We start from the raw sequence: 18,983 nt of genomic DNA, 5'->3' as shown, positions 1-18,983 counted from the left end.
GGTACCTACTTGCATTCCCTTTTGTGTGTGCACACAAACCTAGGCCAGTGCATGTGCTTGTGCAAACACGGTTACATGCACATACAAAAAGCATAGTTCTTCCACTGCTGGGTTTTAGTTGTTGCTGCAACTATGCTAGTTGGCACAGCAACGGGAAAGCAGAAGAGAAAATCCCCCTTTGGGATGTGGATTTGTGGACCCTGATAACACAAGAGGGAGCTTGGGAATTGAGAGATCTGTGATGAAGAAAGCAGAAGGATATTGGTCTCCAATCTCCAGTGTGGAGGAAGCAGGCAGCGGGAGAAAACAGCTCCCAGTTGCACTGAGAAACCTATAGCAATCATGATGTCTTTTGAAGTCAAGCAGGAATTCGCCCTGGTGATTCATGACAGAGCCTCTGCATAGAGAAAAGGGATAACTGCAGGTCCTGGGGGGTAGGAAAACAGAGCGGGAGGTTGTGAGCAGCTTGGGAAAAGGAGAAGGACAAGGGTGTCTGGAAGCAGCAGGCAGGGTGTGGAAGCTACTGCCATGGTCACTGCTGCAGGAATGCAGGATTCTCAAGTGTGATCAAGCTGGAGAATGGGGCCCCACCACACAAGGAGTCCACAGGGCTTCTGGCCAATCCTCAGCACCAACGGTTACAACAGCCCCACAGCACAGTCCTTCACTGTGCATACACTGACAGTCAGGTTTGAAAATGTCCAAAAATGGGAGGGTAGATATGGCTGCCTCACCTGGTGCCATTCCTCCTGTTGCTCCTCACTCCGGGTCTGCAGGAGCTCTCACTCGCCCCATTGCAAGTGGGGTGGAGAGGTGGGGGCCAGCAGCAGGGAGGGCAGAGCCCGGCTTCAGGCTTTGTGGCTGGCAGGGTCTCCCTGTCCCACAGCCAGGACCGGCCCTGAATCCTGGTGCAACATGCCAACGTGTGTATCTGCCACAGCCCTTCCCCCCAGCCCCACCACCGCCTCTCACACGGACATCCAGGCTCCACATCATTTCAGCGTGCATATTTATCGCTTTCCCCCCACAAGACATGTATTTGAATTTACTTCTGGTAAACATAACCACGGGAGATGCAAATTTGTGCTGAGGAAGCATAAATAACTCCACACAGATAGACACACGCATAGACAGCAAACACAGACAGGGTTCACCAAGGGAAACCAAGAAGTGCAGAGCACGCCCTGAGGCTGCCACCAGTTCCAATGGCTTTGCTCTCATCCACCAAGCCAAAAGGATTTCTCCTGCTCTTGCTTTGCAGCAACTGGTGGGAGAATGAAGCTGGGAAGGAGGAGTCTAAAGTTGCAAATAACCCATGAAAGCATCATGGCAAGTCCTGGCTCTGCAGTTTCCTGCAATCATCTCAAAGGAATGGTTCCAGTTGTAGGAAGTTGTAAGTCTTTCACAGTGTGAAAGGGTGGAGGGGCATGGGGACCACTGTGAGGGAGGAGCAGCAGGTCATCTTGCAATGTCCCATTTGCAGCCAGCCGATAAACCTTCCTGTGGGAACATCGGGGCTAGATGCTCCATCTAGGTCCTCTTCTGCCCTCTCTAAGGTGCTGATTTTTCTTTAGCTGAGAATATTCTTCAGCGGGACATCATGCGAACAAACTCTGCAACCAACAAGAAAAGACAGCCCTGAAGCAGAAAACACCCCTGGTCTCCAACCCAGCTCTCATTCCATGGAGACGTGCAGCCAGTGGACACTGGGGCTCCACACGCTGCCAATAAATTAGTGCAATTCCATGGCTGGCCCTGAGGAGCTCACACAAAACGGGCTTTAATCCTTGTGTTAGGTAAGGTAATATGATCCCCGTAGCAGGGCAGTTCATTTCCTCTGATCCTTCCCAGAGCACAGCCTTGTTTGCACAACCAACTCCCTGGAACAAATTATTGCAAATTTTATTTTTTTTATATTTATATTTCCTCCTTTCACTGTAATTTCAGAGCAGGCTGGTTTGTAGCCTTGGGATGACAGCACAAGTTCTTAGCAAGCCTGCTAAGCCTGCTAAGCCTGCCACTTGCAGGAGACCCAGTGTTGGAGAGCACTAATGTTTTAGTAGGTACCAGTATTTATTTGTATAGAAAAGTTTGCTTTGATGGATTACTTGTTTTTGAAGATACAGATTAACTGGAAGGATATCCTGGATCTATTTCTTCACCACCCTGCAGCTTGTGAAGTCAATTACAAGAGTTAAAATCGAGTGCAGATGCCATCAAATATAAATGTGTTTTCATTCTACACTTGAACTGACCGGAAATTAATAACCACAAAGAGGAGGGCAGTGGAAATTACCCCTTTGGCTCCTCTTTTTCTGTTGATGGAGCTGTCCTTTGACAACTAAAGCAGTAACTCACTGAGAAAATGATACTAGTATTTCATGTATTTTAACTGTCTAACACAATTCAGCTGCCGGGAACAAGGAGAGCTACTGTCGTGTAATCAGTGCATTAGAACATCTGCACTAGGAAAACAAGCAGCCTGCCGTGTTCTTGTGCCTTCCAACTCTTGTGTATGCTTAATTGTCTGATGACAGCAACTGCTTTCCTTACCAGGAACCCTGAGCTCTATTAACATTACTTGTGCCACGCCTAATGTCCAGGATAGTACCATAACCAATCTTACTCTTTCCAACTCCTTCTGGCATGGGAAGTGGGAGAAGAAATGAATTCTCTCTAGGATTAAACGTGATCTAGAGGATCAGCTATCAACAGTGCTAGTGGCACAACTAGCACGTGACCAACTTCTGGGATAAAGGTACAGAAACAAAATCTCTATAAACCAGACGGTAAGGTGAGCGAGAGGAAATGAAGGGTGCAATGCAACCTCCAAACCTGCACCAGTCTCCTCACAGCTCTTGCAATAGATTGAATGGGAAGAAAATGCCCCCTAAAATGAAGTCTGGCACTGCATACGAGCAGCAGAAGCTCTTTCTCTGTGACAGGACATATCTCTTCCTATGCTAGAACTGCTGATACTAGATTGAAATAGCAGTGCAGCACAAGAAGGATACACAAACAAATACTCAGCTAAGGAATTATTTCTTTTTTTTCCTCCATACGTCAGATATCTGGACTCAGAGCATGCAAATCTTCCTTTCTGCTTCCACCTCCAAGCTGAAGCTCTGCCTCACACGACAGCAGATGGACAGGGAGCATTCGTCCCTTCTCACCTTCAAAGTCAACGCGCCCATCTCCATTCAGATCCACGTCCCGGATGATCTCTTCAATATCCCGATGACCCACCTGCTGCCCTAGAAGCTTCTTCATGGCTTCTCGCAGCTCACTGGTGCTGATCTCCCCATCACCATTAGTGTCAAACTGCAAGTACATGCAAAAATACCAGCAGGGGAAATACAGTTAAGGAAAATGGATCTTGCGTTGGGTTGGACTTTGTATTGCCCTGCTCTTGAGTGCCCTATTTTTTCTGCATGCCTTTTGTGTCCATCTTTTTCCTCCTTCATGTTCCTTTTGGTCTGGATTCGGTATGCCTTTTCTCCTCAAAAACCTCTCATCACTACCACGTCTGCAACAGCTTTCCTCTTCCTTTCCTCAAGAGTTCCCTTATCTGAGTGTTCTCTGCTCCTCCCTTGTTTCATGCCTGGTTGGCTCTTTCTCATTCTTCCATTCTGCTGCTCTCTCCTCCTCTTTTCTTCCCCCCAGATCTTCTCTCTTTCCTGTTTCCTGTCACTCACCTTGGGGCCACAAGGTAAGAAGCACTCACCTCTCTGAAGGCATCACGGAGCTCTTTTACACCAATCATGTCTGCAGTTTCTGCCAGCAGCTTTGGTCCCATCAGCTCAACAAAATCTTCAAAATCCACATGGCCACCCACTTGGGATAAGATGAAAGATTGTGTGTAAGAACTCAATTTGTTAGCCAAGCTGAGCAGTCCCTTTGCACTTCAGCATGCCCCAGAGGGCTTGGTTCTGCCGGCAGCAAAGCACGGAAGGTGGAGGGCAGTGGAAAGAAAAGCACAGGTACTTTTACAGTGTCTTGTATTTCCTGGATTGTAGGATAGGTAGAATGAGCCCAAGCTACTTCATCCTATGGTGCCACAGATTGTCACATCCTTATGGCATCATGCACCAAGAATTAAAGGCTTGATCCTACTACAGCTTATAGCAACCCTCTGCTGTACCTGTGCCAGTGGATTCGGCAAAGGCACAGCACGATGTTCCTGCCTGGCCCGGGCAGTGCCATGCAGCAGTGTCTTACTCCATGAGCTGTGGCTAATGTATGTCCAATTGTTTACTCATCAGATTTATCCTTTTTCTTGTTTGTCCTCTATCTGAAAGCTGGCACTAACACCCTGCAGTTCCTAATCACTTGAGTGCTATAGCCATCAGCTGTTCTTTACGTGTGAATGGTCGTATATGTTACAACTGCTGGTCCCTTCTCTTTTCTACACAGGTCTATGTCAAAAACAACATGCATGAAATATTCATTTTTCCACCTGGCTAAAGGTAACATCCTACACTGCCACAGACAAGTGGTGACAAAAACCAGTGGTGAAAGACAAGGGCACAAACAATCACAGTGCATCAGACAGATCTGCAACATTTTGCCTCGCCTCCACCAGCACAGCTCACAGACCATCTGCAGGCACACAGCCAATGCACAAACACCAGAGCAGACCAAACAGCCCATCCACCACCCATTCTGACCAAAGCACCTCCATCTTCCCCATCTCCTTCTTTAGTATGATGCCATCTGACACCAGCTTCGGTGTGATGACATCCATGACATGTACACTAATGTCTGACTGTCCAAATCAAGGGCATCTGAAAGATTTAAGCATGGTGGACACAGCTACTCCTTGTGTTGCTCACACAAAACACAGTCCAAACAGTCCTCTCTTTTAGTAAACCAAAAAAACCCAGCACATCAAGTGCTTGGGACCACAACTGAACAGAGAAATGATGGGGAGCAAAACATGAGAATGAAAAAAGGGAGGGAAAGAAAAAGAGGAGAAAAAAAAAATAAAATGAATGGAAACAACAAGAGACTGAAGCAGCCCAAAGCAGCGATGCAGGGCACAGCAGCCACAGGAAGGTACAGATGGGTGGATATTACTCACAGTTCATGTTGATCTGCTGGGAGAGTTCTATGAGCTCCATTTCAGTAGGCATGTAGCCCATGGTTCGCATGCAGTTCCCCAGGTCCCTGCAGTTAATAAACCCATCCTTGTCTTTATCAAACTCCTTAAAGGCTTCTCTTAATTCTGCAGGAGTGGATCCAAAAAGAATGAAATTGTCAGTGGCAGCCTGAAATACCTTCTCCAAGAAACCTCCCCAGAAGCAGCATTTTATGAGGCCTGACTCTCCAAGACACACACATTTCCTAGCAGATATCCCTATGAAGAAGCAATGACTGGAGTAACGTTAAACTCTTCTATCAGCATTGCTGATAGAGCTGATATTGCTGATTTCATTACAAGAAGGCATGCTTTGACTGCAGAGGCTTTGAAGTATCACGGACTGATGTCTCTTAAACTGCGCTCCCAAAAGAAACTGGAAGTAGTAAGTTTTCCCATCTTTCACCCATGCACTATATTTGATAGTCCTGACTGCAAGGATGAGCTTCCTTAAAGCCAAACCCCTTTGTCATGCTCTTCAATACTTCCTGTGGGAGTTGGGTGTACAGCAGCTCTCTGACAGCCAATCTCCCTTTTCCTCATTTATCCTCCTCACACTGCACTGCCTGTAAATTCCTCTACAGTCAGCATTGTTGCAGTTTTACATATTATTTATTTTGCTAGGATTGCCAGGAATTATTCCAGCAATTTGCCCAAATTATTTTACACCCTGGGGGCCAACCTGGAACGGCCAGCCAGCATGTTTTTACTGGACAGAGAGAAAGGTGACACAGAAGGAGCGACAAGTTTTACCTTCAATTTCTTCTGGACGCAGTTCTCTATCCTGCAAAAACAGAACACACTACGTTTAAGTCATCTGCTTACCTCAGACAAAATTTCAGAACAGCGCTTGTTGGGGCAAACAGTTTTGGGGACAAGCCAGAAAGCAAGAGAAGAAACAAGAAGGTGATGACATGTTTAATACCATCTACCTAGCTTTTCTGTGGAAGCCCCTCTCCATCCCATCTGCTGCACAGGGCTGTGAAGGATATTCCCCCAAACAGAAGAAACCTGGGCCAGCATAAGCCCTGCATGTGGCATCCCCACCTGACAGTGCTGTGAGTATCACAGGGCTCCTTGCGTCATTCCCCAGCACAAGTCCTGGAGCACAGACTGGCCCTGCAGCTGCTCTAAAGCTCTGATTGTATTTCCTTCCTACTGCAGCTCCTGTCGAAACAGCCGGATTCAAAATAGCTGGAAGATGCTCCTGCCACCAGAAGCTACAGCACTGTCTGCTTGGATCCCTGCCTGATCCCTGCCCTGCTAGCGGGACAAGGACAGCCAAGAGCAATCCTCCAGCCAATGCCCCCATGCCATCTCCTGCAGTCAGTCACCCCAGGAAGACAGGAGCTCTCCCCTTCCCCCCAGCCTCACACAAGCACTTTGGAACCAGGCAGACACACAACATATACATCCTCAAGGTCATCTACAAACAAAACAGGACAAGGATTCACCATGTTCAGGAAACACTGCAACATCCAATTTGAATTTCTTGGAAGAAGGGGGAGGATATAAAAAAGTATAGGAAAATTCCAACACTGCATCAAGAAGAAGAGACGAGCATGGAAATGCACTGCTTTCTGGTTTAAATGCCCTTTCTAATTCCTCTCATGGCTCCCAGGCAAATCCAAAACATCAGTGAATTTGGAAACACAGAAAAGCAATCTCTTTTGTCGTCTGACTCTCGGCTCTTCCCCTCAGCCATGGGGAGTTTCTCCTTGCCTTCCGGGTGTCCTGCAGTCTCACCGCACGTCCCCGGAGACAGTGCCCTTGAACAGTTTGAGAAGGGTGATCCTTTGCTATGTAACCACAGGCTCCTCTGGAAACTAATGGCGGCTGCTCAGAGTGCACAGCAAACTAGGACACACGCTGGTTTACGTCTATGCAAAAGGGGCTGTGCCAGAGCAGTGACCAGCTTGCCACTCATAACCTTCCCAGAGGCATCTCTGCGCTGGATGGAGCAGTCAGAGCATGCTGGCTCTGCAGCTTCATCCTTCACAGACCTGGTATTTTCAAACATGTCATCCCATTTGTTCTGCTTTCATTAACACCGAGCAATAAAGCAGTCCGACCCCCACGTACCGGATGCAGGAGGCTTTATTGCCCTCCTGCCTCAGATAAAGCAGCAGATGAGAACCGCTGTGGGCAGCACCGACACCGCGTGCACCTCGCTGCAAAGAGCTCACACACATTGCTCCCCGGGGTGCTGCAGCTGCAGCTGTGGTACCAACAGTGGCAGAACTGCTGTCTTGTGAGAGTGCCTGAGGACGGGCCCAGGCCTTCCTCCAGTGCAGCATCACAACCTGTCCTCCTCCCCACTCACCACGTTGCAAGCAACATGACCGACACGTGTCAGAAATGAGGGCTTCAGCTCTAATTCCACGCACCGAGGCATTCGCGTTTGCAGGGCTCCAAGCATATCTTTGCACATGCAGATTCTATCATCAGAGCCACAGGCTGCGAATGCAAAAGGAGGAGGAGGGTTTGCGTCCCTCCAAAAATGTGACTCAAGTGGGAACTAACGTCACGGAGAGGTTTTCTGGTTTAAATTTGAGAAAAGAATTTGAGAAAATAAAAAGATAAAGGAGGAAAATAGCTCGAGAAGAAATGGGCTGAATCACTCTAATGCTTTTGGAGAACATACGGAAAGAGGAATACAACTGTTCAGAGTTTAGATCCTAGACATGAGCAGAGGTGACCCTCAGAAAGTCCATTTTACATAATGGTCTTACTCTCATTTATTTCTGTTCCATGCACAGTAAATCCAGTTGGTCTAGAGAGTCAGTAAAAATAAAGCTGTTTATCAGATGCATTTATTCTACAACAGGGCAGAGACATTGCTAATCCTATTTTGGAAATATCTTAGGGTACGCTGACTTTGCAGGGCTGAGCACGGCTACCTGTCAGCCTGAGCCTTCTGCGAGGAGCTGGGCCCGTTTCCTGCAGTGGCAGCACTGTCCGTGCGCTGGTGTCACACTGTCACACCTCGTGTTTCAATGAACTGACTTAAGGAATGTGATCACTTAGTGGTTGAAGATTAAGAACAAAATCCCTTTGATCAATAATGACTGACTGCAGTTCTTTTTTGGGTTATCGGTTGAAAATGAGGTTTTGGAAATAAAGATCTGGATGTCTCCTCCAGCTGTACATAACTGTGTCAGTGCACAACTGTGGGAGGCATCTCCTAGAGGGGCAAGAAAGCTCTGTCAGGTAATTGGGGTGAGTTTTGTTTTATCAGAAGAATATGAAATGCACTGGATTGGTGTGTAACATTGCACATCCTCACTCATCAGGCTTCTTTGTGCATGTCTTTAAATACATTGTTGTCAGAATCGAACCTTATGTGCAAAACCACACGTTACTTCTTGAAAAGATGTGATATTGAGGTGCATGCCCTGTATATTTAACATGTCCACATGCATACATTTGAATTTATATACAAAGGTATTTTTTCATTGTTTATGTGCAGATACACATGAACACAGTCACAAATAGGAGTGGATAGATGTGTTTTTGCTATCTATCTGTGTGTACAGGCAATAGCATTTGGCCGTCTGGCACTATTTACCAACATGAGGACAGACTGATGTTCTTTGGTTTCTTTGGCTGGGAATGCTGCAGTGTCAGGCTGCGTATAAGAGTGTATGAGAGACTACATTTGGGCTTCTGCAAGGAGGCAGATGCATGCTCGTTTCTGCTTGTATTAGCATGCTTGCTGTGAGCTGACAGCAACAGTAACAAATACAGGCATCTCTGTGGGACAGCTTGTTCCCAATATGGATGCCCTGATTTGCATGAAAGCGACTATTTAGCCCTAAATGCTAATCTGAGCCTCTGGGAATGTGAGGTTGACGTCCTGCTGGAACAACAGCTTTGAATACTGGACTCCTCTGGAGTCCATCTGATTGCGTAAGACCCGAGGTCCTAAATTCTTCTCCTAAATCCATGGAACTTCATCTGCTTGAGTTTAGGCTTTGATCTATTTTTCACAGCTGCGCTTTTAGAATCCCCCTGACTTGGTGTTTAGGCACAGGGATATCTTTGCACATCCTTCAGGTTAGACATTTGCTCATGATTGCATTTGCTGGAGCTGGAGCCGGGATGCTGGAGGCCCAGGGCCGGGGGTTACAGAGCTCCACGCACACGGGGCACACAGGCAGCCCCGCATCCCTGGCTCAGGTCCACGTGGCTTAGTGCATGTCTCGCCCGGCAGGGTGTAACTTACGTACAGGCTGCCTGTTTTCTGCGAAGCCCTTCCTCAGGAAGATGCATGCTGGCCCCAGCAGGTTGTGCATGACGGCGCAGTTCTGGGCCAGCACCATGAGCGGACCCTGGTACTCCGACGGCCCCTCTTCGCTCGTCTGGACAGCCTTATAGCACGTCTTCTCCTCATGGCGGATCTTCCCAGCCAACCAGCAGCAAGCAAACAATACAACAGAGGATGTTACCTCCCTGTCTCACCCAGCCTTTCCTCTGAAGATTTACTGAACCGCCTCGCAGAGCCATTATTGCTAAATTTCCTTCATCCGGTCCACGCTGCGTCCCCCCCACTGATCTATTATGGGCTGTATAGAAGCACTAAGTCCAGCAGTTCACTTTCAAAAGCTGACAGAAGTACAGCCGACCGAGAGAATTTCGCTTTGAAACGACATCAAACTCTCAACTCTCACATCTACCCAGGGAGAGCCCAAAGGGCTGAGCTCCCACTGCCGGCTCCAGAGTTAATGATTCCTCAAGTGAGCTGCCAAGGCCAAGCACAGCCCGGCACAACGGGACGCGTGCCCTGGGCAGAGCTGCTGGCAGAGCTGTGTTGGCCAAGGCCTCCCCAGGAGGCGAGGCAGGGCCTCCCCAGACGCTCTGGCTCCACTTTACGTTTCATCAGCCAGCATCACGCACAATACAGTGTTATCAAAAGGCCTTTTAGGGCATCAGGTGGCTCTGCCAGCAGCGGGCTCACACTCCTTGTTCCAGTGCTAATTAGTTACATCCTCAAGGTTTCAGGCAGTTACTGCACTGACCTCTTCTCATTGCTTACATTTCCAAGTGTAGAGCAGTCACAAGCACAACAGTTTTGTCTGTTTGCATTTGCACATTTTTATAAGTGCACGTCCTGCTAAGCTGGGGCTCCAGAACAGAATCCAGCACTGGGTTTTATAAGGAGGCACTGCTTTCCTTTTATAGAAATGCATTTCCCTGGCTCTGCAAAAAACATCTTATCCTGATATTCCCATGCAGCTATAAAAAGCCAGCACAACCCACAGGACCCTTGGTTTTATAGAATAAACATTAATCATACATCAGATTCCTCTTCAGGAATGACTACTTTTACAGCCAGTGTTCCCAGGGGTGATCAGAGATGCTGTCAATTGTCACTGTCTCCTCCATTAACCCTTTCCTTAAAGCCTGAGGTGCTTTTTCAGGCTAAAGCATCTCTCTCTCTCTCTCTCTCTCTCACACACACACACACACACACACACTTCTCTCACACTTATCCAAACCTATTGTATCTATTTGCTGTGTCTACCGTGTGCCACTGCCTCGCACACATGGCTCATTGTTTGCATTTTTATGGTCTTACACCAATCTGCTGGTGTATAATGTCATGTGAATATTAAGCATCAAAACAAAAGCAAGCTGCAAAGAAAGAAAATCATCAAGCAGAAAAGCATTTTCGTTGCAGTCATGGAAAAGGTGAAAATCTGTCTCCAATTCAGTGTGACACACAGGACACTTGTGCTTAAAAACCTAAAAGATGAGCATCCATCCACAACTGGCATATTACCAGCTCAGCTAAATATCATGGCATCTGTGTTGAGCTGCATAGCTTCGTGACATCAGCACAATGTCATTTCAAAAATTACCAGCTTTTATTCTTAGCACATTTTTTCAGTTCAGTATTGCAAATAATACGGCTCACTTAAAATAGCCCACATCAGTTCTGCTTTTAATTCCAGTGAAGACAGATGAAAGACCAAAGGCCCCATAGCCTGCACCTAATCCTTGTTTTCTGACCCTTCCAGTTAATTGAGCTTCCTGCCAATTCACTCAGCAGTAACTGAAGGACGATCGTCCCATTATTTTCCTGTGTGTGTAAATATTGCCAGTTTGATGAAGCAGTTGCCAGGAGCAGTGAAGAGCTGGCCAGACACCCAGTGCCAGGTCTCTCAGTGTGACACCTGCAGGGGCTCCTGCCCTGCCTGGCAGATCCAGGCAGGATTCCCTCTGCCTAGCAGCCTCCCAGGTTTCTCCTGAAAGCATTCCTTCTACTACATTCCTTTATCCAGGCAGAGCCAGGAGGAAAGCCATGAGAGGGGAGCAAAGCAATGTCAGCTGCCTGTTAGAGGGGGAAGGCAACATGCACAACAAGGCAAATACAAGGAAAGGACAGGGTCTGCATGCCAGAGGGTCGTTGCTGAGCACCAGGTCCAGAGGTGCCTCTTCATCACCACTGAGGGTAGAAAGGCACCAGGCTGGCCAGCAGGGTCCCTGGGGAAAGCAAGCCTGCTGCCTGCCAGCACTGGGAGACAGAAAGCCTGAACATTATCACCAAACAGACAAGGATGAGTCCCTGACCAGGCCAGCCAGCACCTGGAAAGAGACCCCAGCTTTCTGGTTGAAGTCACATATTGAAGAGAATAAATCCAGTTACCCAAGCTCAGCTTTCACACACACATCATCTACAGTTGCCATTTCAGTGAAGTGCAAGAAAAGTATGAGCAGGTAATGTCCCTCCAACAACTTTCCCTCAGGAATGGATATTATGAGCAAAAGGCCTTCAGATTCCTAAGCCATTCTCCTAATCATCTTAACTCTGTTTCCACCCGCTGAGGCAGGAGCACATGGCGAAGATCAGAGCAATGAGAAAGCTGTGCCTGGTGGTTCAGGCTTAACAGCAAAGTAGTGCTGTGGTCCCAGGACCTTCACATTCAAAGGAGCTTTAGGGAGACAGGAGTGGGGTGAGGACATAGGAGAGAAGCAGGCAGAGAACGATTACTTCTTCCCAGTATAACTTTGTACCACCCAGGGCCCAGCTCCTCATCTTCCTCACTGCCTTCCCTCTGAGTTTGTCCCAGGTAAAATCTGAGAAAAAAAAGCCAAGGATAACAAAAAAGGCCAAATGAAGATGTACAGCATGAGTGACCTACCAAGCATCCAGCATAACCACGTGTGTTACAGCCTGGAGGACAGCACAGCCCCCAGGATATCTCAGAATTAGTTCCTGAGGCTGGGCTGAAGTCTGAGAATTCTCTAACTCAGCTTCTTAACTTCCTCTCTTTAGTCCTGCCTTCCCAGGCCTTCTCAATAGCACTTCTAAAGTGCAGTATTTGAAGCAGCTTTTAGGAATGAAAGCATAAATTACCTAAAAGACTGATCACACAGAGTTTGTAAGTTATTCAGTCTATTTTGATTCAAGAAGCCTGGCCACACTTCAGACTTTAATTGCAATTTCCTTGATCATGTTGAGCACAGCTGCAGCCAGCTCCTTTCATTGCAAGTCGGAGGCAACCTAGGAACAGCCAAAGTGCTCTTCTTTCAGATGTGCATTTGGGTAAGCCTCACCTACTGCCTCTTCCTGAAGGTCACCCTGACCCAGGGGCTGGTCTTGGCACTATCAAACTGCCCGATGATGAACTCCCTCCTCATGTATCCTAGCTGTCCCTTAGTGCCACAGCTATATCATTACTGACCTTGTTTACAGCTGCTAACAAGTAAACTGTGCTCCCACACAGAAGAGGCACAACTTAGGCCTCCCTAGCAGAGAAGTGCTCTGCTCACTGCAAGGTTTCCTGCATGCAGCATCCCGAGGGCAGTGGCATTTGCTGCCAGCAAGGTCTCTCCAGATGTAGCTCTTCATTTAAATATTTCAGATGCTTAGCCTAACTTCATGAGGGAATCAACCAGCTTTTCGCTGAGTTATTGGATTTTCAGCAATGCAGAGCAAGAGCTGTGTGGCTGACAGGTACACAGTGCTGCAACACCTTCTGCAGTCAGACAAGAACTACCACTAGGACAAATTGTTCTCACTGCAGTCTGGTCCCTAAAAGCAGAATAATCCCTGAATCTAATTCATCCTGGGACCATTTTAAAACCTCAGCACAGAGCAGTTTGTGGACTTGAGCCTAACAGGCACATGTGGCAGCTTGCATATGAAGTGCAGCACACACATGGGCCATACTGACGTGCAACACAACGCATGAACACGCAGCTAATGCCTCTGTCCATACCTCTAAGGCATGGACAGATTGCAGAAAAACATGCTTCTGTACCCAAATGCATACCAGCAATATGTGCGTATGGAAAGATGGATACACATAAAAACATATGCCTGCCTACAGACAGACTTCTGTGAGGACATGCACTATGAGACAGGCACACACAGCCATACGAGCAGGGATAGGTGTGTCACACACCTTCCCCACGTGCACACACACAACAAACACTGCCACCTGCTCACACACCTCTGAGAGAGTATGTAGAGACATAAAGGACACACGCATACAGATATGCTCATTAACTGTGCTGATTTGTGCTATGTCCCAACAGGAGTACATATGAACACACACCCATTCACATGTCCATGAATGTATGTCCCAGGAGAAACGACACACACAACCAGACACATGCAGACACCTCTTGGTTGAAGCACACGCACACACGTGTGCACACGTACTCAAACTGACAGGTTTACACATACACTGAGATGCACTGACAGTGCACACCAGTGTGTTGTGCACATCGGCAGGGACAAACCTGCACACACAGCAGTGGTCAGCTGCACAGCCACGGAGTGGGGCACACACCTACTCACGTGCATGCATGTGCACACACTGATTTACGCTCACATAGTGGCATCCCAGGCTCTAGTGGCTGCACCTGCACGTGCAGCTCTTACAGAAAAGACTCCTGCAGAGATCTGAACCCTTTGTACACATCCTCGTGTCTCTCCCACCTCCCTTTCCCATCTGCCCACGACGTCACCCATCCCAAGAAGTGGGGGTGGAAACGCACAATGCACTTTGATTTGGGGAACATACCTTTTTCGAGAGGTTTCTCAGTGGAGACTTCACACAGTTGCCCATAATATGTTGAGTCTGCCTTTCCGGTGGACTTGGTTATAAAGGAACTGAAGCAAATGATCCCATTAAAGGTATTCCTTGGGAGCAAAGCAAGAAAGGCAGCGCAAGGCAAATCCAAACAGCTACTGGCTGCTGGGGCTTCCCTCTTCAGGGAGCTTTTTCTCTCTCTGCCTCTCTCTCTCCGTGCTTTTACTTTATGTTCACTTTCTTGAAGAGATGAAGCAGGAAGGAGAGGGAGGGGAGAGAAACAGACAGAAAGAGGGAGAGAGAGGGAGAGAGAGTGAGAAGGGGAGAGAGGGAGGCGGATGTATAATCTACATCAGATTAATGTTCAAATCCCTCCCACCCCCCTCAATCTGCAGGCAAGATTGTTTCACTCATGGGAGAGGGCTGATTCAGGCAGAATTAAAACAGAGAGGCACTGCAAGAAGCGATTTCGGTGATGAGTTCAGCGAATCCAGCTAGTTTGGGTACACACAGCCTCTAACACCACAACCCTCCCCACCCCCCTTCTGACTCCTCTCGGCTTTTCAATCACCGGAGAGCTAGGCTGGCCAGAAGGCAATCCACTTAGGGGCTTGGAGCAGAGTGCAGAGCTCGTTTTGGAGCAGAAATGGACCATTTAGCTGCGTGGGACCTGTTTCAGCTTGTAAAGACTAGCAGACCCACAAGTCCCTCAATCTTTTCCTGCCACAGTGGAAGCAAGCCGGGAGGCAGCAGTTCGGGATCCTACGGTGCTCTCAGCCCCAGGACAGTAATTTTTAACCACAAGGGAGAGATCTTGAGCCAGTCTTATGGTAAAGTTTTTCCAGCTTTCTGCAAGTAGAAAGCAACCACAGGTCTTCCTGCACCTACCATAGATGAGCTCATACCTGAACCAGAAATCTGAACGGCCCCAGGCCGGGTGATGTGAAGCAAAGATTTTGGACATTGGATCCATTCATTCTATTTCCAAACACCTTACTCCTGGGATAAATAAGGAGCTCCCAAACCTAGAACTAGCTCTGAATCTGGGCTTTAAACCTGTTTGACAACAGAATCTTTTCTGAAAGAAAAGGGATGAGTCCCCCATACCTTTTCCTTTGTTCTCAGGCTGAGCATTGGAGCATTCAGTCCAAAAGGAGGTTTAAATTGCAACAAAAAACTCACCATCACCCCCAGGAAACAGAACCTGAACAGGACAGCGAATGCATCCTTAGCCATGAAGCCACTGAGGTCGCAGCTCCACATGTAATGCCATGAAGAGTTTCCTCCTTCAAGAAGGCTGGCAATGATCCTATCGCTTGTCTCTGCTGCAGCCTTGTTGGATGCTCAGATGTTCAGCTGAAAAATGTCACAACTTCCTTTGCAAGCATAGTTCCAAACAAAAGGTTCTGCAAAGACCAACCCATGGACTGAGCACTTTAACAGTGCTTTTTTTGTGCAGAAGCCACTGACTCTCCCAACAGCTGTAAGGCTCTAGGAGAGAGAAGGATGAGCTATCAATGTCATGACAAAGCAGGGCTTATTCTGCTTCCATTCTGATGGTGCTGTGGCAAATTAAGTATGACTGTAAAGTGCACCAACAGTTGTTTTAGAGTTTAGAGGCTTCTTCCACGTGAGGAGATTAGTTTAGGAATGCAACTACGACAAGAGCCAACAGCTTGTCCAGTTCCAGTCACAGCCAGAAGTGCACAGCAACGTGGGACAGAGCTTCTTACTCTTCATGCATTAACCTCCTCCCAAGAGGGAAAGAAGAGGAACAGTTCCCTCAGGGTATTCGTCACTGCATGACTGGGGAGGAGGTGCCCAAAGGCCCCCAGGCTCTTCAAAGTCAGACTGGAAGACACCCATTATGTGCAGGGCAAGCAGAGAGAGAGGGACAAAGGGGGTGGGGAAGCTCTGGTCTGGAAATCTCCACATCAGAGCACACCCCCACAAAGCAAGCTGGACCTGCCACCTCTTGTCAAGGCTGGAAGATCCCTGACACGAGGGAAATGCACAGTCACTCCTCGTGAGCTGTGCCAGCCCTGGGCACTTGCAGCAGGAGACAGTGCAGGAGGATGCTGAAACTCCCAGCTCCTCTCAGGGCTGCTATCTTCAGTTCCTTTTCTCTTTCCCCTCTTAAAGCAGCTAATAGAAGGTTGACCTACCCTCAATCAGTGTGCCAGTCAATAATAATGCCCTCTGCCACTTGGAACCATTCTCCAGGCTACTTGTTTATTGATGAAGTGTGTGTCTCCCTTGAGCAGGAGCTGCCACACAGCAGGCAAGGCGCCTGAGCCCCTGCCCAAGACAAATGACTCCAATTCCAGAGAGAGAAGAGAGCATTGCCTCACTACCAAGAATGAATCTCCCTGTGACAGGCAGCAGAAGCCAGGAATGCCCTGCAATCGAGAACTGCCCCTTTCCTCTTCCTCCTGGAGCAAGGGAGCTGAGCAAAGGAACCAGGAGAATCCACAGCAGCCCCACATTGCTGGGGATAGCAATGAAAGGCTAAGCATGTCGTACAGTAAGTGCCTCTCAACAAAAGTTGAGATGGTCACCTCATAAGCATTAGCTTGTACCAGAGCATTATGAACCAGCTAACAGAAAATTACTTCAGCTGCCTGCTCTCCTACTTTTCTTCCCTGCAGATGCAGGCAGTTACAGGAAATGCAAAGCAAAGAGGGTGCAGAAACCACCCACCAGGTTTGGAAGGTTGCTCATGGTCCAGGAAGGGAAGAGGTGATGGGAGCCCATTTGCATCGAATCACATATTCACAGTCCTTTGACTCTGCAAGAACTCTGGCAGAGCCACAAGGGGCCTGAGAGATACCATCGTAAACAATTTTCTTATCTTCTTATTTACCCTGAATCTCTTCAGAAAACTGGGCAGCACATCACAATCTAACAGATGACCCTGCTGAGTTTTTTTTGGAGGAAAATCATTGGAATCTTGTTCCCATCACCACCACAGCAGCCTAGAGATATGCAGGAAAGTGGGGTTAGCAGAAAGGTCATTAGAAGATTAGGTTAGAAGGAACATATTTTCTCCCTTCCTCCAACTCAGGCTGCTGTAAGAGAACAGGATGCTGAGAATAAGTGTGTCAAAAGCATTTGTGTGTAGGTGCTGATCTGTGGGCATGCCTATATCTGGGGTAGTCAGGGTGCGTGTGGGAGGGCTGCACATGCATGTATACTGGCTTTCCCACACTGTTCTTTGTGGCAATCACACTGTTCTTTTATGGTCTGGGGCCCTGTTGTAAACTTTCTAAAAATCAGTAGGAACTTTGTGAAATGCACGACCTGTCTATGTGCCTGAATTCCCCTCTTTCCTCCAAAGACCACAAGAAGAGCAGAAACCTCTGTGGATGTATTTTGGCACTAAGTGAGCTTTCAGCTTACAAGCAAGAAGAGCTTGGCACGCTGACTGACCTTAGCACAGAGCATGGAGGAGGATGGATGTCTTGGCACTGAACAGGGAGTGATCTGGGTGGTTTAGTGTCTTTGAATTCTTTAAAAAGCAGTAGTGCTATACTTCAGGCTGGTCCCACTGGTACAAACACTCTTTCCGTAGGAAAATGTTGGATCCCACCATGGTTTATCACTTGGTAGCTGTCAGAGACTTTATCCAGTGATAGCAGATACCTGACTGCTACAACAAAGAACAAAAATCAGTTCAAAAATGGGACTGCTCATCAGACTGAAACTTTGCTTGGCAAATCTTTCCAATGGAAGCACAGATTTGTACAGGAAGACTTGTTTCAGTACATGACTTTCACTTGCTGGAATGCTAGACCAGGTTGTTGCTTGTGTCACAACACAAAAACAGTGCAAAGGGCAATCTCACTAAGTGGGAAGGGGTGATCTCTGAGGAGATTCACTTGATGGCTACAGATCTGTATTTTACAAGAACCAACCCACTCTTGTTTATTGGATAACCCGAAATGTGCCATAGCATTTGGATGTGTCAACATCTTTCTCTTGCCAGTGCTGCCACAAACCCTGCTTCAAAGCTCCCAGCCACTGGAATTCCAAACTTCTGTGACTGGCTTCCATTTTGTCTGCACCAAGCTCCCAAGTGCTTCTGCTGCATACTGAATTTGACTTCTAACCTCGAATGAACCTTAAGCACAGGTCCATCTCAAAAGGCAGCACCCGCAGGTACTGGCAGATGCAGCCCATATCCTCATCCGGGGGGAGGAATATTTCTGCAGAGAGTTTGGGAACTTTCTTTGCTGTCAGCTGTTCCAGAAGGAAAGCGTTGCTGACTCATGCTGTGCATAATATTCTCCTCCATTAGAGCAATTGGATCATATTCAATCACAAACAACAGAAGGGTTATTAAAAAGAGCAAGAATGTTTTCCATCCCTCTCAAGGTAACAAACCCTGGACTGTCAGCTTCTGTCGAGAGTAGCTTTGTCTGTAATTAGCTAGCTCTGTCCCACGTTAGATTAAAAGAAATGAGAGTGTGCCAAACTCCTGACACCTTCCATGCAGACCTGACGCACGTATTTTGCACTAACCCACCTTCCAAGTCCCTGCACAGAAGATGTGCTGGTCAGAGCACAGTGTGTTGCAGCTATTTTTTGCTTTTCAATGGGCTACAAAAAGACAAGTACAAGCTTGACAGCCCAGAAGTTGCTATAACAGTTTGCCATGTATATTCAGTACAAGGATGGTTTAAAACAAACCTTATGCGGTCCCTTTCCTTTGCTCAGGAATAGGAGAACTGTGAATCACTCTCTGTCTGGGACTGCTGCAGAAGCAGCTAATTGTGCCCTGGATCCTTCACCTCTTTCAAAGG

At 47.6% G+C, this 18,983-nt stretch overlaps 1 protein-coding gene across 2 annotated transcripts; it reads right to left on the bottom strand.

Moving 5' to 3' along the window:
• Window positions 1-992: 992 nt before the first annotated feature.
• CABP1 (calcium binding protein 1) lies at window positions 993-14,490 on the bottom strand. Of its 2 annotated transcripts, XM_042865720.1 has the most exons (7): window positions 14,173-14,490; window positions 9,367-9,537; window positions 5,891-5,921; window positions 5,081-5,224; window positions 3,725-3,834; window positions 3,174-3,321; window positions 993-1,613 (listed from the first exon to the last, which is right to left on the bottom strand). In XM_042865720.1, the coding sequence occupies exons 1-7, from the start codon at window positions 14,215-14,217 to the stop codon at window positions 1,588-1,590; spliced, it is 675 nt and encodes a 224-aa protein (XP_042721654.1). In that variant the 5' UTR covers window positions 14,218-14,490; the 3' UTR covers window positions 993-1,587. The 2 variants fall into 2 exon arrangements, with proteins under 2 accessions (XP_042721654.1, XP_042721655.1); XM_042865721.1 differs by lacking the exon at window positions 9,367-9,537.
• Window positions 14,491-18,983: the final 4,493 nt, after the last annotated feature.

Source organism: Lagopus leucura, unplaced genomic scaffold (assembly GCF_019238085.1).
Source record: "Lagopus leucura isolate 7727_CA_CO unplaced genomic scaffold, USGS_WTPT01 Super-Scaffold_806, whole genome shotgun sequence".
NCBI lineage: Eukaryota > Metazoa > Chordata > Aves > Galliformes > Phasianidae > Lagopus > Lagopus leucura.
Note: the sequence above shows the minus strand (reverse complement) of the source record. Positions and strands in the feature narration are given on the sequence as shown.

Coding starts and splice junctions, on each gene's coding strand:
- CABP1 (XM_042865720.1), bottom strand. CDS start 14,217: ATGGGCAACTGTGTGAAGTCTCCACTGAGAAACCTCTCGAAAAAG. Junction 9,538..14,172: donor TGAGAAACCTCTCGAAAAAG/GTATGTTCCCCA, acceptor TTGGCTGGGAAG/ATCCGCCATGAGGAGAAGAC. Junction 5,922..9,366: donor TCGCAGAAAACAGGCAGCCT/GTACGTAAGTTA, acceptor CTGTTTTTGCAG/GATAGAGAACTGCGTCCAGA.